Consider the following 23450-nt stretch of genomic DNA (forward strand, 5'->3'; position numbering starts at 1 on the left):
TGTTATTGTCCTTTTTGAAAGACTTGCCAATACCTGACCCTGTGCTTTATGTCTGTATTTTTGCTAATCTAAAATGACTTGACTGATAAGTATTGGCTTGAATCGTGATTTAATACAGAATTAATTCTAAGAAGCTTTTTCTGATTATTTTCTCTGTACTTTATTTCACCTTTCTTAGCATTAATATGTAGTTTTTACCTCCGTACTTATTTGTATAGTGCTTTATAATTGTTTCTGATTTCTTTCATATATGTTTTGTCTGTCTTTTTTATAAGATTCATCACATTGTTTATACTATGGAATGAAATTTCTTCTCTATGTATCAGATTCTGCTCTGAAATAATGCAACTGGTGATAGATATGGATGACCAGTTAACAGAATGGCCTTATTCGATAAGTTTGAGGGATTAAAGTATGTGATGGATGATGAGAAAGGGGAACAAAGTTAGAATATGCAATGGGAAGGAGTAGAAAAGGTCATCTGCCAGAAAGTTTGTAGTATTGTCCATGTTTTCAGAGTATTTTCAAGTTATATTCAAATATATTTCTGTCCGTTAAGCTCAAATTAAACTTTTTGGACCCTCATAGTAATAGAAACTCTTCTAATGTTGTGACGGTCAAAAAAGCTTAGCAGAGTGTGGAAAGTTTAATTTTTATTTACAAGTGACTTTCTTCGTTCATTCATATTGCAAGCCATTCTTTAGAATTCTGCTTTGGAACATGACACTTCTCTTGGGTTAATGTTAGGAGGTTGAACGTTAGCTCTGGTTCAGAAAAAATCAAAAGTGTGACCTTGGGGGTAACATTTTTTTTTCCAAGTGTATAACCTTGAAAACTTTAGATGTTTTAACTAGCACCGGGGACGTTTTTATATTTTAACCTATGACTTTTTTGTTCTATCAGGGTGTTCGAGATCTCTTAAAAGTGATTTTGGAGAAAACCTTAACAATTCCCAATACAGTGAGCTCAGCTGTTGTACAGCAGCTTCTAGCAGCAAGAGAGGTAAACATGTCTGCAATTCATTGATCATATCCTAAAAAAAGTCTAGTTTTACATAGTTCTGTGCTTTTAAAACTTACGGTAGCTTGTAAAACGTTCCATTTCTTTACTTCTACAAAAATCATGTTTTAAAGGTTCTATTTCACTTTCATTGTATTTCAAAAGGAAATTTTATATTTTAATTAATTCATGGTTTTTAACTATGAAAGCAACAATATTGATACTAAAGTATTTTCAACCATTTTAATATCAATGGACCACTTAGAAGATCTTTGTGCTTTGTAACTAATGATGCAAGAATTGTTAGTCTGTCGCCTTCCTATTAGAGTCTACCAATAATTGATGCATTTTCAATGTTTCTTACTATCAGCAGTCATTTTATTATTTATTAATCTTCATTTTTAGATATTCACATATAAACAAAATTTTTATGCTACAGTTTAAGCCCAGTGAATCCATGAAGTAATATCTCTACCTCTTAATACCATAGTTCTTGTTGTTATTGCATTTAAGGGGCTTATCTGTGGGACTAGTCAAAATAATAACATCGCCCTCTTATTTTTCTTAGGTTATAGCATATATCTTGGAAAGAAATGCTTGTTTATTACCAGCATATTTTGCAGTCACAGAGATTAGGAAATTATATCCTGAGGGAAAACTTCCACACTGGGTAAATTTGATGTTTTCTAAAATTTTTAATAGAAAGTTTTATTGAAAATCGTTATACTAATCTGATTTTTTGTGTGCTTATTCTTTAATGATCACTTTATTCTTAGATAATAATGTGATTTTTTGTGTGTGCTTATTCTTTTAACACTTTATCCTTAGATAATACGTAATATGTATTTCTTTCATTTCTCTGCTGTCCTGCTGAGACAGTTTATATATTATGTGATGAAATATACATAGCTTCATCAAATAGCTAAGAACATGGTGGTATGACCTGGCTTAATTCAGGAAGAAATGAACTGGTCAGTAATTGTTTGGAAGGAAGCAAAAGAGAACTAACCTTTGAGTAATTTTATGTGCCAGGAATTGTACTAAATCTTTACATAATCTCACTTTATGTAAATGATTCTTGTATTCAGAGCAATCTTGATTTTATTTTTATACTTATTTGTTTTCTGTTTTGTTTTGTTTTGTTTCAGTTACTTGGAAACCTGGTATCAGACTTTGTGGACACCTTTAGGCCCACAGCAAGGATCAACTCCATTTGCGGTAGGATTATAATTCAAAATATACTAAATAGTACCTGGTCTTTAGTGATCTGACTGTTGAACAAAGTTGATGGATGGTATCTTATACATGTCTTGGTGACTTGTCATTTTAGTATAACTCTAGGAGCTTAATAATGTCCTTTTACTTGCTTCAGGTACTTTGTGATAAGTACAGGGAAGGAAAAGCAACTGTCTGGACTGGTCTAAGCTTCAGATAGAACCATTCTAGAAGATGTGTTTCCTGGTGATTAGAGGGAACTTTTAGTAGAGCTAGTAAAGCACCATGGAATCTCTAGGCAACTGGAAGTCGCAGTAGATCTGCCCCTCGATTATCTGACTCTCTCAGCCCATTCCAATTTACACTTTTGCTCTGTATTTCATTTATTTTGTTTTCCATTTTTTCATGTTTGTTAGATTCTCAGAATTTTCTTTTAAAAATAAGCACGTGATTTGCAGTTTTTGCAGTACTCATATATATTCCTGAATAATTTCTAGAAATCATGGTGGCCTCAGAACAGCCTGGAATATAGACATTATTTAGTCAATGATGAAGTTTTTAGCACTTTCTGTGAGTCAGGTGCTATTCCGGACACTGGAAATACAAAAACTAAACAGACACTAGACAGATAATTCTTAGGCTTTTAGTTTTTGTAACTGAGTAGATATTGACATCATTTAATGAATTATGGAAGGATTGAGAAGGATGATGATGAATTTAGTTTAAGTTATGTTGAACGAGGTGCCTGTGGGACATCGCAGTGACAGGATTTATCAGGCATTTGGATACGTGAACTGATTGGTGGTCATATACTACATCTAAGCCTTCTAGGAGCATCATGTTTAAAGTTACTCAGGTTGACCCTAGATTAAGCGTCTGTAAACTTTTTCTATAAATGGTGATATAACAAAATTTTAGGCTTTGTGGGCTATACAGTCTGCTGCAACTACTCAACTCTGCCATTACAGTGCAAAAGCAACAGTGTTCCAGTACAGCTTTACAAAAACAGGCGGATTTTGTCCATGGATTGTAGCTTGCCGACCTCTGTCCCTGGACAAATGCAACATTTGTGAGCTTAGAAGGCCTGTACAAATTGGTCTTTAACCATCTGGGCTAAAAATAATCAAAGAAAATTCCCAAACTTATATCTAATTAAAACATATTTTTAACCAGTGCCTGGTTCAGCATAGATGTTCATTAAATAGTTGTAGAGTGAATGAAGGACCAGGCATTTCTATGTTCACATTTATTTAGAAACATTTTTTTGTAATGCATACAGGCCGTTGCAGCCTTCTGCCAGTTGTAAATAACTCAGGCGCCATTTGTAATTCATGGAAATTGGACCCTGCAACTCTCCGTTTTCCTTTGAAAGGCCTCTTGCCATATGATAAGGTATGTTACTAAATACGATGGAACTTTCTTGATCCGTCTAAGAGTCTTCATCCTGGAGTATTTGATGTGTAATGCTAAACTGTCTCTTCATAGACTGAAGAAGTAAATATTTAATGAAAGATAGTTTATGGTTTATCATATGATTTCAATTTCCAAGTACAGCCTGTGGTTTATGATATTGCAGGTGTCTATGTTCCAACGGTTCACTCCTGGCAAAGCACTTGGTGTTAGAAAATTGAAGTTTTTAATTGATTCCTTGTTTTCACTTTTCCTTTACAAAGCAGGGACCAAAAATGAATTTGCAGTGTCCCTATTTGTTAGATTTTTTTCAAACGGGGAGGACAAAAGTAAGAGTAGAAATTTCTCAAAGGAAAAAAATCCACAAATATCCATAAAATGAAATATGTGATATAGACATAAAGCTATAATGAAATATGACATTTATTATCTTGGGGTTTGGAGTAGTGACAGAGCAGGGTATGGGGAGGGCAAGATAGTTTTCATGTAAATGTTTTCATGTCAAAAATGACATAGACAGGGCTTCCCTGGTGGCGCAGTGGTTGAGAGTCCGCCTGCCGATGCGGGGGACACGGGTTCGTGCCCCGGTCCGGGAGGATCCCACATGCCGCGGAGCGGCTGGACCCGTGGGCCATGGCCGCTGGGCCTGCGCGTCCGGGGCCTGTGCTCCGCAACGGGAGAGGCCACAGCAGTGAGAGGCCCGCGTACCGCAAAAAAAAAAAAAAAAAAAAAAAAATGACATAGACAGTGATTAGGAAACTTCCAAAAGTGAGGAGTGTAAAATAGTGCAACTAAAGTGACAATTCTGGGTTCTTGGCATATTAGTCAGCAAAACTTTAGAAGATGAAAAAGTGGTAAACTAAATGGAATTTGCAATCATGATAGCAGTAATAATGAAAACAGAGGAACTTATTATGAACTTACTATGTGCCAGGCACTGTTATAAGAGCTTACTTTGCAACAACTTTTATTCTTAACTATCATCTTAATATTTCCATTATCCAGATGATGAAACTGAGACAGTGAGTGGGGTAGTAACTTGACTAAAAGGCCCCACATTTAGGAAATAGTATAGTCAGGATTTGAACTCTTAACCCGTGTGCTATCAAGTCCTCTCCAAATTTGGAAATGATGTCTATGTTTACACTTGTAGGAGAATGATTAGAAAGATTTCTGGGGAAAAAAATCCTTTCCCTACAGTGATGCTTAAGACTTCCACGTGACTGTAGCTGAAGCCATTTCTAACTTTTCCTCTATGACCTTGGGCAAGTCCCTTCACCTCAGTTACATCATTTATCAAATGAGGGGTGGGAACAGATTAATTGTAAGCACTAAAATCCTATGATTTTTTTCCACTAGATACTGCCTACTCTGTGAAGGTAACAAGTGCCTTTAGAGGATTTTTTGATCCCAATTTCAAATTATTTGAATTAACATTAACTTTGATCTTGAAGCAATAATTTTCTTTATTTTCTTTAAAGGATCTGTTTGAACCACAGACTGCTTTGTTGAGATATGTTTTGGAGCAGCCTTATTCCAGGGATATGGTCTGCAATATGCTAGGTTTAAATAAGCAGGTACTGTACTGTGCTGGAAACCTAGTAAATTCTGCATAGAATCTGCACTATTCTTTTCTCTTTTCTTTGCTATAGCTAACTGAGCAAAACAGTTAAGAACTATTCGGTGATTTTTTTTTTTAATATATGGTTTATTAAACAATGTATTGTTCTTATTTATATATTGCTTTAAGAATATTTAAATTAAGAAGGAGATATTTTAAAAATTGGTTTATTTTGCATTGCTTTTTTTTCTATAAGGCCAGTTTCAAGTATACCTTTTGCCAGAGAAACCTACACATGACGTAACCATAATTTTTGACTTTTTTTGTTGTTTGGGTGTCTATTTTTATAACCCTTGGTATTTTCAGCATGGCCTCAATTGCTGATTTTTTTTTTTTTTCTTTTTGGTGTGTGTTTGTTTTTGGTGGTTTAACATGTGGGAGGGTTTGTGCTGACTCTGGGTTCCTTGAGGCTGGCCTCATAGTCACTGTTTTGTCTTTTCTTTTTTTCTTCCTTTATTTTTGTTCTGTCCTGTCTTGTCCTGCCCATCCTCCAATGCTCTAGACCTTGAACATTGCTCAGGTATGTTCACAACCTTACTGTTGTATTGTGACTAACGATACGCTGGCCGCTTTGTAGCCACTGATTCCATTTAGAGAATACATGTATGGTCGGGGCTTGAAATTGGCAGGACCATGCTGAGACCAAGGCCACTAAAATGAATTTCTTCTTGGGATATGAGAGTTGTTTTTGGTGGATTGTTTTTGTTTTTTGTTTTTGGTGTTTGTTTTTTTTTAATATTCTTTTTTTTTAATCAAATCAAGAGACAACACCTGGCACATGATAAAGCCTGTCACTTTTTTGATGGGTTGTTTTTCCTTCCCACTCCATTTTACTGTTTTTCATACTTTAGGGCTAAAGCTAGCCTGGTGGAATTTTCAGAGATGGAAAGATTTGTGGTGGCCTTTATCTTTCCAGACTATTAAAACATAAACAAACAACAACATCAATAAAAATACTTACGTTGCTTTGCCTAAAAACAAAAACAAATTAAAAACAAAACAAAAGAGAACAAAAGCACTTTAACAGAGATATGTTACTTTTAAAAGTTGGAGTGGTACGCTTTACATGGGGAAGTTTTTTTGGAAACATGGAGATTGACTAAGAAATGTCACACTCTTAGGTGACCCCACACCTGCTTGACAAACACCCTTCTTTGTCAGTCTTTGCCAGAAGTGTCCTCCTCCTGCAGTGAGCGCCTCGCAGCTGAAGTCCACCTGTGGCAGGAGGAACACGAAATGGCCAAACTTTATAAACCAAACTCTTATACAGTCCCAAGTCTGTTTCAGGACTTTGAGATTTTAAGCAAAATAGTGGTTCTCATTATTTTTGTTAAAAATTTTTGAGCCCAACATATTAAAATAGACCAGCTTTTTGATTTTAAAAAGACATTCTTGTCTAGGTTATATAAAATAGCGTTGCTGTTTGCAATACTATAGTGAAGGTTGTGCCAGTGCTTCCATTTATAAAGCCCTATTTTTAAGGACATATAGCTTGGCCATAAAACTTGCTCAGTGTTGAAACTTTGCATGCCAAACCTCACCCTAGTAGCAGTATCTCTTTTATTATTTTAAGTTTTTTCTTCTGAAAAATTTACCAAGTCTCCTTGTTTGGACAAGCCTTTGTTCATGTGAAACTGAAACTGCTTCACACCACAGTATCTGACAGTTAACCTCACATAACCTGTCAATGTAACATCTTAAACACCAAGTCTTTAACTCTGATCAGCTTTCACTTGAGTTAGAGGTAAGTATTCAGTGAACCTTGAAAGAATGCTTCATGCTATGTCTTAAAACTAATTTTTGCAGTGCACTTTAAGGCATACTTGACTCAGTTTCTTTTTGCAGTTTGATGAATAAATGTACCCATGGTAATTTGAGCTGCAAGTACCTTCTTCCCCCAGATATCCTTAGCCATCCTTAGCTTTTTGCTTTTGGGGGGCAGCTCTTCTCAAACTAGAAATTGACAAAATTTAGAGAAGGGTGTTTCTGATCTGATCCTTTCAGTAACAAGTTTCAACCTAAAAAAAGTTTATGACTAAGACATAAATCCGTAAAAAATAAAGTTTATAATGGAAATGCTGACAGAACATTATTAATATTGATCTCACTGTAGTGTAAACATTGTCAAAAGTTCACAATTCATCATTAATTGTTTTGGGAGAAAACTGTAGTGAGCGCACTTGTAAGGTATATGCTGCGTTGACTTGGTATATTATTTTTACCACCTGGAGAGTAGGGTAGACAATGAGAGCACACTGTATAAGAAGCATATGATTAAAAATAAACAAGTTATCTCATCACATCTTTTATCATTACAGAACTATATCCTGCACTATACTTTCTTGTCCTCTCTCTAGCAATGCAATAATTTACTTAAAGCTTTGAAACCTTTTAAGAGCTGTCCATATTGCATTTTCCAGTAGGAATTGGGCTATGGTATTTTATCCTAAAATTGGTTGCATTCAGAAGGTCATAAATAGCCCAGTTCTGTGACCAGCAAGGTAGTGTTCACAGTGTAAGAATCCTGTTTTGTGTATTTGCACAAGAGTTTGTATTCTTTGTACTGAATAAGAGCATTACAGAACAGATTCACTCCTTTTGTGGTGGTATATGAACTCTGGCTGCCCTGAGACGGTGAAGTACTAGACTATCACTCAGTTTATCCTTAAAAGGCACCATTGAAAGTGGTATTAACTGGCGTGGGACTCCAGTTCTGATTGGTAGAGAATATGATAAATGACATACGATGGGATTTTTCTTCCCAACCTGTCCTAAATAGATACTGCTTTAAAATTGATTTCTAGCACTGAAATAATGATTTTAAGTTAACTTACGCCCACCTAAGTACAATATGTTAAAATTGCACCACATAAGCAGTACCAAAACTTATATGAAAATGTCAGGAGCCACTTAATATAGGATATGCTTACTAAGACGGAAAGCCTTATCATTTGCCATTTTAAATAGTGGTGGGAAAAAATCAGGGCATGGGTGGGGCTTAATGTTAATGTTTCTGTTAATTCCTTGTGCCTGATCTTCAGCATTTACCAAAACTGAAAATTTAATACAAATTTCCGATACAGTTTGAGCTGTTATGCAGAAATTGCATTGTTAAAATACTGAATTTAGATTCTTATTGTTAACACAGGCTTTAACTAAACATACATATACATATGATGTAAACTAATTCAATTTGTATGCCTATATCTTAAGACTTAAAATTATGAAAGCTTTCAGCAAGTTGTGAATAGCCATAGACATAGCATCCATTGGCTACAAGAATTATCACACCCTGTGACTGATAATTAGCCTTTATTCACAGATCATTAAACTGATTTACGAATTTTCATTTCTTCCACTTTATAAAACTTACGTGGTGGAGAATCTTAATTTTAATGTAATTATCTTTTAGCAGTTGAAAACTGAAGCAAAACTTATTCTAAAGTAGTTAGTAGCACAGATCATTTTATATTCTAGACTTTTCCCTCTTTTTTTTTTTTTTTGGTATTATTAAAATTGGCGAGTAAAAAAAGGAACATGGTGTAAGCTATCCCTAAACTTGGTGTGAGAACTATCCTTGGATTTAACCAAAAACATCTGGGAAATATAGAGTTCATTCTGATAGATGTTCTGCTACCCTCAGACCAACCAGTGCATTTGGTGCCATAGAGATTCCTGACTGATTTGATTGTTAACAGAAAATCTGGGGGTAGTCTTGAGTCATGGTATATACTGAAAGCTTATCAGCTTTGACTGTAAATTTCCTAGTTGTTCTTACTTTGCCAAAATCTTAATATTTTTGGTTTTCCTCTAAATCATTAACTATATGACCATCAATCACTGCAGTACTAAAAATATGTAGGTAAAAATCCAGTTCTCTGAAACAAATAGCTAATACTAATAAGGGAAACTCAAAAATGACCCAGGTGCTAAACACCAATTTTGTTTAGTTTATTCTTTTTTCCTGAAGCAGACTGATGGAAGACCATCATGGATGGAGGAATAGATGACAAATTGGTTAGTTTCCAACTAGCAGCAAATTCCCATCACTGAAGAAAAATTCCTACTGGAAATTCTGGCTTTACTTCTTTTCACGAATTTTTCTGACTCTTGTATACTTTGAATGATCTCGCTCTAAATTTGTGTTGTCTGACACATTTCTTAGGTTGTTGGTGGTTGGCAGAACTAGTGAATTTCAAGCCCTGTACACAGTAGTTGTGCATGCTGATTTAAGAAATAGCTTGTAGTGTTGTCTGTTGCACTTTGCTCTGCTTCATAATGATAATTACATTTGGAGGAAAAGTACTGTAGTCCCAACTGGTGGTGTTAATATTGCTCTTCGTAAACCTGTAATGTGATTGAACTGTGATCATGGCATTGTGTTTTTGGAAAAAATATGAAACAACCATTGATGCTTACTGTTTTGGATAGATGTTTGTTTTATTTGCATGCTTTAAGAAAGTGCAGCTATATTGGAGCTTTACAAGTATGGAGCTGGCAGAAAGCATGCAAAAGAGGGGATGCTCTTCATTATGTTTTGTTTTTTTCCAAATTTGTCCCCATTTTGCATTTTTCCCCTAAATTTCAGGAAATCATATCCCTTTTTCATGGCAAAAGACTAATAATCACATCTAAAGTTTATAGGGAAAGCATCTATGTTAGTATTGTATTCATTAGAAAGGCCTCCAACTGCCTGGCTATTAAGTCATGTAACATTTTATTAAAAGTATAAAAATGGCTTAAAATATGGCTCAACATATTTCTTTTGGTAAAAGTACATTTTTTAAAATCACTTTAAAAAAGCATAAATCTTTTTGCCTCTAGAAAGGGAAGTTGCATTTTCATTTTTAGTGTTTAAGCTCAATTCTTTTTCTTGTTTTAGATTTTTAAAATAGTCTAATTTAAAATTAAAGCTGCATTATGTTTGGCTTCTAAGAGGGAAGAGCAGAGATTTAACTTTGAGATCAAGTTTTTTTTTTTTGTAGAGGAAGTTTTCCTTTCAGTATCAGATCAATACCACACGTTGAAAAATAGACATTGAGTAATCTGGAAGCCATTTAGATATACCTCTGTATATAAAGTTAGTGTAAACATGTGGTGATTACTTTTAAATAAATAGATCACACACTGCTTTGTTTGCTCTCCTGTCATAGTATTTAATTCCTGGAAATCCAGGGTTTTCATATTTTGAGCTAGATTGCAAGCTTAATACTGTTATCCCCATTTCATTTGTCTTTTAAATGATCTTTGTTCAAAAAATAAATAACAAAATTTTCTACTGTGTAGTGCCCTTTGTCATATTGGAACACTGATGTCTATAGTGAAAGTCAAAAGTTAATGGGAAGGCTGTTTTATGTGAGACCTGAAAAATAATTTTTTATGATACTCGTCCTCTATGATAATGTAACATGATGCAGCTTTAACAGACTAAATCTAACCTTAACTTTCTAAATTCAACTTCATTCCATGCTTCTCAGCCTCTTGTTACGATTAATGCCCATTAACTGGTAACTTCTGAAACTAACCGGGAGGCTTTTGGAATACTGTATTTAATCTCTGCCCTACAGCACAAGCAGCGCTGCCCTGTGCTGGAGGACCAGTTGGTGGATCTGGTGGTTTATGCCATGGAGCGATCGGAGACCGAGGAGAAGTTTGACGATGGGGGAACAAGCCAACTCCTCTGGCAGCATCTCTCGAGTCAGCTCATTTTCTTTGTGCTTTTCCAGTTTGCAAGTTTTCCACATATGGTCCTTTCTCTTCATCAGAAGGTAAGTACCACACCCTTTGTCAGAGCCACTTTACCTGTTGATTAGTATGTTTTAGACTGGTGTGGATGTTACCTAGTGAACGGAAGTTCCGAGCTCTGATTTCTGTTTTGTTCAGTGCCTTTATGGTTTCTTAACTTCTCATTTTCTTGTCACCATAAAAACTGCATTCACTTATTCATTCCACATATTCACAGTGCAAGGACAAGGAGATACAAAATGAAAAGGCACTAGTATAGTACCCTCAAAGAGCTCTTTACCGGTGGGAAGATATAGGTATAAACAATTTGATTATAATATTATAGTTCACATAATGGAAGCATGTTTCCTTGTGATAGGAATGAGAGAATAGTCCCTATTAAAGACATCAGGAATGGCTTTCTCAAAGGGATCTTGAAACTATTACTTGAAAGGCAAGTAGAAATTTGCCAAGAGGAAAAGATAGGAAAGTGTTTCCATAACAATAAGATGGTTATTTGGAAAGGGACAAAAGTGTGTGATAGCTGGAAAGAAAAATGTAAAAGGGAAAGTGTTGGTGAGATGAAGAAAGCAGGAAGGTAAGGCCAGACATGGAGAACTTTATATGACCCTGTGTTTGTTCTGAGTTAAATTTACTTTGGGAAGCAAATGAGGAAGGGAATGACATCATCATATACAAGTTGGAAAAATTACTGCTAATGACCACATGTAGGAAGACAGTGATGTAGAGATGGATGGAGCCAAAATCAGAAGCAAAGAAATTAGTAAGGGAGCTGTTGCAGTGGTCTGGGTGAGAGATGCTGAAGACCTAAACCAGGACAGAGAGGAGGAGCCAGAAACCCGGTATGCTGGGAGGTGAATACGACTTGGTGACGATAGGTGACAGGGAGTAACAGGAATCTAGGATCACTCACTGGTGTCTGCTTAGACAGGTGAATGGAAGAGTACAACAATGAATCCGAAACAGGGAATACGAGTGGAAGAGTAACTTGTGGAAAGGGTTGGTTTTAGGCATAAGGCTTTGGACACATTGAATGGGAATAAAATAGTGTTGTTGTATCTATAACATCTTGATAGTCTAGATTATTTGGGGGAAATATTTTCATAAGAGTTGTTAAAATCCTTTCAACCACCACTTACCCACCACCCCGATCACCACCACTGGTTTCTGTTATAATCTACAGGAAACCAGGAAAAGTGTGTTGGATAACCAGTCCTTGAGGAGTAAAAACAATAAATTTCATCCTTTTGGTACAATAAAGTACTCTTTGTGTTTTGATGAAATATTTTTCATAATAGTCGCAAATTAAGCTTGATTCTCATGCATACATTATTGACTTAATCATGTTTTAAAATATTTAATTTTTGATATGCATAGTTGTTTTGGAGGTCAGGGAGAAAACATATAATATTAAAATAATTTAAAAGGCTTTGCTGGGTGTGCCTTGAGTGGAGAAAAAGTAATTAGTAAATGTAAAAGTTAGATGCTATAAATCACAGCAAGATCCTTTTTGACCCACCTCCTAGAGAAATGGAAATAAAAACAAAAATAGACAAATGGGACCTAATGAAACTTCAGAGCTTTTGCACAGCAAAGGAAACCATAAACAAGACCAAAAGACAACCCTCAGAATGGGAGAAAATATTTGCTAATGAAGCAGCTGACAAAGAATTAATCTCCAAAATTTATAAGCAGCTCATGCAGCTCAATAACAATAAAACAACCCAATCCAAAAATGGGCAGAAGACCTAAATAGACATTTCACCAAAGAAGATATGCAGACTGCCAACAAACACATGAAAGAATGCTCAACATCATTAATCATTAGAGAAATGCAAATCAAAACTACAATGAGATATCATCTCACACCAGTCAGAATGGCCATCATCAAAAAATCTAGAAACAATAAATGCTGGAGAGGGTGTGGAGAAAAGGGAACCCTCTTGCACTGTTGGTGGGAATGTAAATTGATACAGCCACTCTGGAGAACAGTATGGAGGTTCCTTGAAAAACTAAAAATAGAACTACCATATGACCCAGCAATTCCACTACTGGGCATGTACCCTGAGAAAACCATAATTCAAAAAGAGTCATGTACCAAAATGTTCATTGCAGCTCTATTTACAATAGCCCAGAGATGGAAACAACCTAAGTGTCCATCATCGGATGAATGGATAAAGAAGATGTGGCGCATATATACAATGGAATATTACTCAGCCATAAAGAGAAACGAAATTGAGCTATTTGTAATGAGGTGGATAGAACTAGAGTCTGTCATACAGAGTGAAGTAAGTCAGAAAGAGAAAGACAAATACCGTATGCTAACACATATATATGGAATTTAAGAAAAAAAAATGTCATGAAGAGCCTAGGGGTAAGACAGGAATAAAGACACAGACCTACTAGAGAATGGACTTGAGGATATAGGTAGTGGGAAGGGTAAGCTGTGACAAAGCGAGAGAGAGGCATGGACATATATACACTACCAAACGTAAGGTAGATAGCTAGTGGGAAGCATCCGCATAGCACAGGGAGATCAGCTCAGGGAGATCAGCTCGGTGCTTTGTGACCGCCTGGAGGGGTGGGATAGGGAGGGTAGGAGGGAGGAAGGCGCAAGAGGGAAGAGATATGGGAACATATGTATATGTATAACTGATTCACTTTGTTATAAAGCAGAAACTAACACACCATTGTAAAGCAATTATACTCCAATAAAGATGTTAAAAAAAAAAGGTGCTAACTTTCTGAGAACAAGGTTTCTCTCTCTTTTTTCTTTAGACTTTATCTGTTTCTTTAACTGGCTGTGTAGATTTGTATTTAAACATTTTTTACAGTTAGCAGGGCGAGGACTGATTAAAGGCAGAGATCATCTGATGTGGGTTCTCTTGCAATTCATTTCTGGAAGTATTCAGAAAAATGCACTAGCTGATTTTCTCCCTGTCATGAAGCTCTTTGACCTTCTGTACCCAGAAAAAGAAGTAAGTTTTACTAAATAGTTAACAATGTGATTAGAATTATGCCTAATTTATGTTTAAGGATTTTAGTGTGATTTTGTGAAAAGAGCACTGGACTTGAACGCTGGAAACATGGTTCTTTTCCCAGTTTTTGTGATTGCTGTGATCATGGGATAGACATTCAGTTTTTCTTGACATTAGTTTACTCCTGTATAAAGTGATGAAATTGAACTAGATTATTTTTGAAGTTTATCTTAAATCACAGTTGAACATCTAGTATGACAAGCTCTTTCTCTACATTCTAAACAGGGTTGCAATTTTTAAAAGCATGAAACTGTTTTAATCTATACACATTTGAATGACCACACAGTATCAGTATCTGTTAATATGGTTTTTTTGGTTGTTTGCCAATTGAGTGTGTCACACTAGTGTTTTATTATATAAGGTATTTGAGTAAAATATGGTATATATTGATGATTGTCATTTTTTAGAAACATTTTATTATAGAAATTTTAAATGCACAAAAAATGTAGAGTAAGTAGAAAAAGACACTCCTGTCCCATCACCAAGAATATTCTTTTTTTGGCTGCGTTGGGTCTTCATTGCTGTGCGTGGGCTTCTCATTGCAGTGGCTTCTCTTTGCTGCAGAGCACAGGCTCTAGGTGCACAGGCTTCAGTAGTTGCAGCACACGGGCTTATTTGCTCTGCGGCATGTGGGATCTTCCCAGACCAGGGATCGAACCCGTGTCCTCTGCAATGGCAGGTGGATTCTTAACCACTCTGCCACCAGGGAAGTCCAAGAAATATTCTTATTTCATCTTCTTTCCTCATCTTTTTTATTAATGCCGATGATTTTAAAGCAAATTCCAGACATCCGTGTCATTTCACACATCAATAAACAATATGTTTTATGCTACTCATTTAGATCGCATGTCTCTTATATGTTCTTGGAACGCATATATTGTGACTTTTAGAAACTCTGTATTCATATTTATCACACTCAGTAAGATAATGATGTGATTAATTTTTTTCTTAATGATGTTTAATTTCTAAAGAATAAAATTTTTTTTAATAAGTTTATTTTTGGCTTCATTGGGTCTTCATTGCTGCACGCGGGCTTTCTCTAGTTGGCGGCGAGTGGGGGCTACTCTTCGTTGCAGTGCGCAGTCTTCTCGTTGCGGTGGCTTCTCTTGCTGTGGAGCACGGGCTCTAGGCGTGCGGGCTTCAGTAGTTGTGGCTTGCGGTCTCTAGAGCGCAGGCTCAGTAGTTGTGGCACATGGGCTTAGTTGCTCTGTGGCTTGTGGGATCTTCCTGGACCAGGGCTCGAACCTGGGTCCCCTGCACTGGCAGGCAGATTCTTAACCACTGTGCCACCAGGGGAGTCCAAGAATAAAAATTTAATGATTATGAATGCTTTGTGGCAGTAGGAAAAGCTTGACTAAGCACCTGTGGATTTCAGTTATTTTCTTGGCAAGTAAAAACAATCTTGTAATAGTTTCAATATCTGATAGCTGTTAGATCTTCTGATTTGTGTTATTGAACAGTTGGAGCTAAATTATGAGATATAGCAGAAATGGATTACTAAAATATATATAATTAGTTAATTCTACTCTTTCTTGTATTTAAATTGTTCTTTTCTAGTTTATCCCAGTTCCTGACATTAACAAACCCCAGTCAACTCATGCCTTTGCAATGACCTGCATTTGGATTCACCTCAATAGAAAAGCCCAAAATGACAACTCCAAGCTACAGATTCCAATACCTCATTCCCTAAAGCTTCACCATGAGTAAGTTGTTTGTAGCTTGACAGTTCATTTTTTTTAATGTAATAAATAGTGGGTTGTAGACCAATATTGGTCTCAGTATTTATGTGAAGTATGGAAATCTTCCCACATCCACTAGAGGTGAGGGTAAATATTTAATGTGTATGTTATAACTAAAGGGAACCTGATCAGTTGCAGCAGAAAGCAACTAGAAGATTAACCAAGCCTGTTCATATGTATGTGGAGATATATATATTTTTTTAATTTTCAGGTCTAATCTTTGCTTTTACATGTTTTACCTTAGTTAAAATACTTAATTTCCAAAACTGTGTGAAAATGTTTCAAAATTGTTTAAGTACTTGGAATTTGAGCATGATCTGACTGGGATATCTTTCACTCCCTGGGCTGCCAGGATTGATGGAGCTGATCTGGCTGGCATGCTCCCTTACATCATTTCCAAAGCTGCGATTACTCAGAGAAGATGCCCTCTTTTAGATAGGACTGGGCTTCCGTCAAGGGTTAGGAATAGCTGAACTTCTGAAAAGGACTGACTGACAGATCTCTTCATAGGAGACTGTAGGGTAGTCAGACTTCACATTTCATTTGGCTTTCATTTTATGAGGTAACCCTTAACCATTTTTCCTTAGTGACATCTGTAATGAAGGTATATTATTGTACTCAAGCAAATAGATAAGTAGGCTAGTTCATGAATCTGTGAGTTATTTCTTCATTATCTGAATCTCAGTGCAGTATATATAGTACATACTTAACAACCATTCAGTGTTCACTTATAATTACATTCTTTCTGAAATGCTTCTCAGTCTTTTATATGTGTTAACACTGTGTTTTGGGCAGAAACTATAATACCTATAGGAATAAATATATAGTTGCATGAAATTAAGCTTTTTTAGAAATGCAAATTACCTTTCTAGAAATTATTTGCATTTTTTTTCTGTTGAATGGAACTTGAAATTTTAGGTTCCTACAGCAGAGTCTTAGAAATAAAAGCTTACAGATGAATGACTATAAGATCGCCCTGCTGTGTAATGCATACTCTACAAATTCAGAATGTTTTACATTACCCATGGGAGCTCTGGTAGAAACTATTTATGGAAATGGAATTATGAGGATACCTCTTCCTGGAACGAGCTGTTTGGCTTCAGGATCTATTACTCCCTTACCAATGAACCTCCTGGATTCACTGACAGTTCATGCCAAGATGAGGTATGTTCTTTTTTATTTATTTCGTCCTATGCCAGGGAATTGATGTCAGTGCAGCAAAGACTTGATTTCATGATTATGTGTGTATATTTTATGGCCAGGTATATTTTTAAAAACCTTTAGGTTTATTTTATTACAAAAATGGTATTGTTTATTATAGGAATTCTAGAATATACAAATAAACCCAAAGAAAATGAAAATAATTGCTATAATCCCTCCATAAGAAATAAGCATTGTAAAATTATATTTATATATATGTATTGAGTCTTTTTTCTATGTTTAAATATATGAATTTATGGGGGTATTTTTGTTTTTTCAAAATGTGTTCTTAACTACAGTACTATTTTATAACCACCTTTTTCTCATATAATCTATTACACACCTGTTTTTTGGTGTTTTTTTTTTTAATTAAACATGTTTTTAGATCTAGTGCTCTTCAGGAACATCTGTTTTAATTGCTACAAAGAAGTCTTTTGTGTGTCTATGTGTGATTCTTTAGTCAGTTCCACGTAGTTGGATACTGAGATTGCAGTGTCTCAGTGTTATAAAGATGGCTATGAAGATTATCTTTCTGGCTATCTTTGCACCTTTCTGGCTGTCTTTGCACCTTTCTGGCTGTCTTTGCACCTATCCATAATGCATTTTTATTAAATAATTTGCTGGAAGTAGAATTGCTGAGTCCAGGGATGCAAAAACTGTAATATCTTTCCTATGTTGACTATACATAAGAGTGCTTTTAGTGGGCTTCCCTGGTGGCGCAGTGGTTGGGAGTCCGCCTGCCAATGCAGGGGATAAGGGTTCGTGCTCCGGTCCGGGAAGATCCCACATGCTGCGGAGTGGCTGGGCCCGTGAGCCATGGCCGATGAGCCTGCGCGTCCAGAGCCTGTGCTCCGCAACGGGAGAGGCCACAACAGCGAGAGGCCCGCGTACCACAAAAACAAACAAAAAAAAAAAAAAAAAAAAAAAAAAAAAAAAAAGAGTGCTTTTAGAATTGACATATATGGTTTCTAAAAGACAGAAAGGGCTGTGTTGGGTGTGATTCTAGAACCTCAAGTGCCCATAGGAGCCAAGCTGATAATGTAAGTGAGTGATGCCTGCCTGGGGCTGCATGAAGGCGAGTCAGGTAATAGTGTGCACGGAAGCCTGTGTGTATAGAGGGGTTGAGGCTGACTGGAGCGGGAGGGGCTCAACTTAACGGTGCTGCCACTTGTGCTAATTTCTGCAGTGTAAGGATGAACATTAGTGTATCTAGTTCTTGGTTTTTTTGGAAAGGGCTTTTATTTCTAGACTCTCAACCATTAAGTGTTGGCTCAAACTTCAAACACTGCCTAGGTCAAAGAGAATGTATGTGTGGACCTCCAGGTGGGGGGTCATTGGTTCTAGAAAAAACATGCTCTTTTTCAAATGGTTAACATTGTGCTAGAATTATACAAGCGCTTTACTGGCATATGTGACGAAATTGAGGAAAGTCCCTTTAGTACCTAACATTTGGGTCTTACCAGTGATTTGTTAAGTAATTCTGTAACAAAAGTTAATTTCTTAAATGGTTTTAGTTACATATTTGAAAAAGAAACAGCCTAAAACCATTCAAGCATGTACCCAAGTTTTGAGTTGGGTACATGAGTTATACCCAAATTTTGCTTTTCCGTGAGCAGAGATCCTGAGGCACGTTGAAAGCAGCGTGGAAACCAGAATCAGTCTCAGGTTGTACAGTGCATCACTACCATGTGTTCTGTACAACCTAAATGATTAAAACAGAGCTGATTCATTTTATATGTTTAAGTTCAGATTTATACCAAGTTCTCTATAAGTAGAATAATTCCTGTGTTTATGTCAAAAATAATGAATGTTTACTTTTATTTTAATATGTTGTTTCTCCTCAGCCTTATCCACAGCATTGCTACCAGAGTGATAAAACTTGCTCATGCAAAGTCCAGTGTGGCCTTGGCTCCAGCCCTAGTGGAAACGTACAGCCGTTTATTGGTCTATATGGAAATAGAGTCTTTGGGCATCAAAGGATTTATCAGTAAGACAGGACTTTCTGGTGTTTTTAACCATTAACGCTTCCATTCATTCAACGTATACTTCTCTAGTTGCTAGGGATATAGCAGTGTACAGAAATCACTGCCATCGTAGAGATTACCTGCTAAATGAGGAAGACAGACAAAAAATGTAAATAATCGAAATATGGAATATGTCAGGTGATAAACCTTACAGAGAAAAATAAAACAAAAAAGAGGGATAGACCCTCACAGAGGGTCAAGGGAGTGGGATGCATGTTTTAAAGTAAAGTTATGGTTAAGAAAGGGGGGCATGTAATTATGCTAGGTGCTTGGGATGCAGTGAGCAGGACAGACATGATGCCTGTACTCATATAAAAACCAGCGGTCCCATTTGCCTCTCTTTCTGGTTTGCCCGGGGCAGCAATAGGCAGGGGGTGTTCCTGCATTGCAGAAGACATTGTACGATGTCTGTTGGTTGTTATGCAGTTCTAAATAATAGATATTTTCTAATATGGAAGTGTTTTTCTGATTTGAGGTAATTTTAACTTTTTATTAATACAGTATCATTTTAACCATGGTTACTCTTTTTTCCAGATAATTGAAAGTCACATTACACTTTGTTAGCAGGGAGGAGGGGATGTGATGCAATTTGTGTATTAGAAAGTGATCCTCAAGCTTCAAAAGGTTGGGAACAGTAACGTTATGAAAGTAATTTAAAAGAGAACTAAATAAAAATAAAGAAGTGAGGAAGGTTAGAGTAATTTTTTTCCATATCCTCGCTCTTATTTTACCTTTCCAGATGAACTTGAGTATCATTTGTCAAATTCCAGGAAAAAAAAAAGCAAAGTTGGTATTGTTGGGTTGGCCAGAAAGGTCATTTTGTAACAGAAAAACTCGAACGAACTTTTTGGCCAACCCAAAAATAAGGATCTGGATTTTCTTCCTTAACATTAAAGTACAAATTATGGAGAAAATTTGGAAAATATATCAGTATCTATGTGTGCATGTGTATCTGTATGTTTGTATGTGTGTGTGTTCATGATCAGAATCTTTGCATGGATTTTATTCAGTGTGACTTTTCTTCAGGTATCTTTTAATACATAGCTTTTACTGATTGGTGCCTTAAACTGTCTTGTTCCTCAAGGTCAGCTTTTGCCAACTGTTTTCAAGTCTCATGCCTGGGGGATCTTGCACACGCTTCTTGAGATGTTCAGCTACCGGATGCACCACATTCAGCCTCATTACAGAGTTCAGCTCCTGAGTCATCTTCATACTTTGGCTGCAGTTGCACAAACAAACCAGAACCAGCTCCATCTCTGGTGAGCTCATTGGAGACTGTCTTTCCTTGGATTTATTAGAAACTTTGTTGGAGATGGGGAACTTAATCCATTACCTTACAGTATTTTTATTCACTGTCATAAAACCCCAGGGCTTCTGGAGTGTTTTATTTCCAGTATAGAAGAAGTAGAGTCCAGCTTTTTAAATAGAAACCTAGTAAGATAGTTGAATTATTGCCTAGGGATCTTTGGACTGAGAACAAGTACTTCCAAGACCTTTGACATTGTATTCTAACTTAGCCCTTTAGAATACTGGATTCAACTATACTTCAGATTATGGTTAAAGTATCACGTCATTTTGATTTTCTCTAAGTGAAAATACATTTCAAATTTTAAAAGCTGTACTTTTTCAAATGCTGTGCATCCAGGTGAAATTTTTTAGTCCTGCGGGCTACAAGCTATCTTTTTCAAATGTGTAAAAATGTCAGTTGGTTTTTGCTGTAAAATTTGGCACCTCGGGCTTTTAAAACAAATTAAGGAAAGCTCATTCCCACACAAAAGACGAGTTCATTTGTCTGGTTTTTTTTTTTTTTTTTTTTTTTGCGGTACGCGGGCCTCTCACTGTTGTGGCCTCTCTCGTTGCGGAGCACAGGCTACGGACACGCAGGCCCAGCGGCCATGGCTCACGGGCCCAGCCGCTCCACGGCATGTGGGATCCTCCCGGACCGGGGCACGAACCCGCATCCCCTGCATCGGCAGGCGGACTCTCAACCACTGCGCCACCAGGGAAGCCCTGTCTGTTTGTTTTTAACCAAAGAAGGGAAATTTATAGTTTGCAAGTTTTCCCGTTGTGATTAACCTAGAATTAGATTTAATTCTATAGTTCTGAGATTTTTATCTGCAGCTTAATCTTTTAATGATTGTTTTTGTTCTCCCACTTTTCAGTGTTGAGAGCACTGCACTCAGGCTTATAACAGCATTAGGTAGCTCGGAGGTACAGCCACAGTTTACACGCTTCCTTAGCGATCCCAAAACGGTGCTTTCAGCGGAATCTGAAGAACTGAACCGCGCCTTGATATTGACCTTAGCTAGAGCAACTCACGTAACAGGTACAGTGAATATGCAGCCACTACCAACAGACACAGATGAGTCAGAGTGTGCTGTGTCCCTCCTGACTACTAAGGGGCAGGGGGGAGGGTAACCTACTGAAAAGATTCTTCTCACTTGTTTCCAAAAAACCGGTTGTTGTTTTGATATCTTCACCATTTCAGTAATTAATGTAAATTCTTCTCTGTGTAGTACCATTTTAACTAGGTTGAACATCAGTTTTTGGTCATCTAACATCATTTGAAAGTCCTGAGCTTTTTGGTCTCTTTTTGGTCTCTTTTTGGTTCCTGAGCTTTTTGGTCTCAGAACCACTTTATACTCTTAAAAAATAATAATAATAATTGAAATTCCCAAAGATTTTCTGTGATATGGATTACATATATGATATTTACTTTGTCAGATATTAAAGTAGGAGTTTTTTAACTATTTGATTTATTTTAAAATAACAGTAATAAACCTATTGCATGTTAACATACATGATGTAATTTTTATGAAAAATAAACCCTGTCGTCTCCAAAACAAAACTTTAGTGAGAAGTACCATTGTTTTACATGTTTTGCATCTTCCTTTTTTTTTTTTTGTAGAGCTGCTTTTATTTATTTGTTTGTTTGTTTATTTTTGGCTGCATTGGGTCTTTGTTGCTGTGCGCGGGCTTTCTCTAGTTGTGGTGAGCAGGGGCTACTCTTCGTTGCAGTGCGCGGCCCTCATTGTGGTGGCCTCCCGTTGCGGAGCAGACTCCAGGCGCACCGGGCTTCAGTAGTAGTGGCATGTGGGCTCAGTAGTTGTGGCTCGTGGGTTCTAGAGCACAGGCTCAGTAGTTGTGGCACACGGGCTTAGTTGCTCTCTGGCATGTGGGATCCTTCCAGACCAGGCCTCAAACCCGTGTCCCCTGCGTTGGCAGGCAGATGCTTAACCAGTGTGCCACCAGGGAAGCCCTTTGCATCTTTCTTTAATGTCTGATGTAAAGGAACATTGCTGGATTCTCTTATTTGCTTCTACATCTCATCTATTGCAAGTGTTATTTTAGTAGAAGTAAGTAAAAAGGAAATGGCCTCACACAGGTAGGAGATGGAAAGGGGAAGAGTATTTTAATAGCATTTTCAGCTAATTATGAATATTGTTTGATGTCACACAAAATTGAAAAATTGATAGTTTCTTAAATGGAGTACAAAGTCCTATCAGTGAACTCTTTGTACTCTGTTACCTTATAACCCACTGGTCTATTTTGTACATTTAATGGATTTTGTGTTCATGCATATTTTGTAAATTCATGAATTGTTTTTTTAGAAAACATTGGTTTACTGAGTTCTGTAGATAGAGCTTGTAAATGTTGACACATTTCATTATGTAGTATAAGAAAATTACATTTTTTAATCTCACTACAGATTTCATTAGAAAAATTCTTTAAGTTTTGGAAAACTATTAGGCTTGTGGTAGTGTATATAAGTTTTCCAAAATTCTAATTTTCACTTGAAAGGTCAAATTTTATCATTGGTAAAAGATGCAGTCATTTGTTCTTCTTGAAGTGACAGACTCCCTTTGTTAATTTTCAAGAAGATGTCTGCCTAATGCCCAAATCCAGAAAACTATATGTTCTTTCAAGTAAAATTGGAATTCCATTGAAAAAAAGAACTAATTTGACCCAGTACTCAATCGCACAAGTATTTTTCCTCAAGACACCCATCATACTTTGGTGTGTAGGTGGAACACCTTATGCGTACTTCCATTTTATCACACAGAATATTACAAATAGATGTACTTAAGGGCTGAGATACAATCTTTTTTACTACTTTATCAAGGATATTCTTGTTATAAAGCAGAAACTAACACACCATTGTAAAGCAATTATACCCCAATAAAGATGTTTAAAAAAAAAATTTTTAAATAAAAAAAATAAAAAAAAGAATCCCAAAAAAAAAAAAAAGGATATTCTTAAGTGAAATGGCACTTTTTTTTTTTCCCTCCTAAGAGTGTTTTGTGGTGAAGATTACAGTGGCTGTTAGTATTGTTTGGTGCCACTGTTTGATTTGTTCTGAGGGCCAGCAGTGTTACCCACCATTGCTTTTGTGCCATCAGTGCACATTTCAACACAGTAAAATGGCCAATGATATCTTAGTAGTAGTATTATTTCAATA

The 23450-nt window shown here is 36.4% G+C and overlaps 1 protein-coding gene across 4 annotated transcripts in view; it reads left to right on the forward strand.

The window, feature by feature from the left end:
• MED23 (mediator complex subunit 23) overlaps positions 1–23450 on the forward strand; it is a 43477-nt gene that overhangs the window by 6584 nt on the left and 13443 nt on the right. For all 4 annotated transcript variants that reach the window (XR_004352516.1, XM_032651068.1, XM_032651070.1 and 1 more), the window contains exons 6-17: positions 904–1002; positions 1568–1669; positions 2148–2217; positions 3494–3606; positions 5106–5201; positions 10813–11013; positions 13825–13968; positions 15586–15731; positions 16686–16931; positions 18812–18954; positions 20076–20250; positions 21154–21317. Coding sequence is in view for 3 of the 4 variants with exons in the window: in XM_032651068.1 (XP_032506959.1) it covers positions 904–1002; positions 1568–1669; positions 2148–2217; positions 3494–3606; positions 5106–5201; positions 10813–11013; positions 13825–13968; positions 15586–15731; positions 16686–16931; positions 18812–18954; positions 20076–20250; positions 21154–21317 (1699 nt within the window). In the remaining variant the exon portion in view is untranslated. The remainder of the gene's footprint in view (positions 1–903; positions 1003–1567; positions 1670–2147; positions 2218–3493; positions 3607–5105; positions 5202–10812; positions 11014–13824; positions 13969–15585; positions 15732–16685; positions 16932–18811; positions 18955–20075; positions 20251–21153; positions 21318–23450) is intronic.

Source organism: Phocoena sinus, chromosome 12, assembly GCF_008692025.1.
Source record: "Phocoena sinus isolate mPhoSin1 chromosome 12, mPhoSin1.pri, whole genome shotgun sequence".
Taxonomy (NCBI): domain Eukaryota; kingdom Metazoa; phylum Chordata; class Mammalia; order Artiodactyla; family Phocoenidae; genus Phocoena; species Phocoena sinus.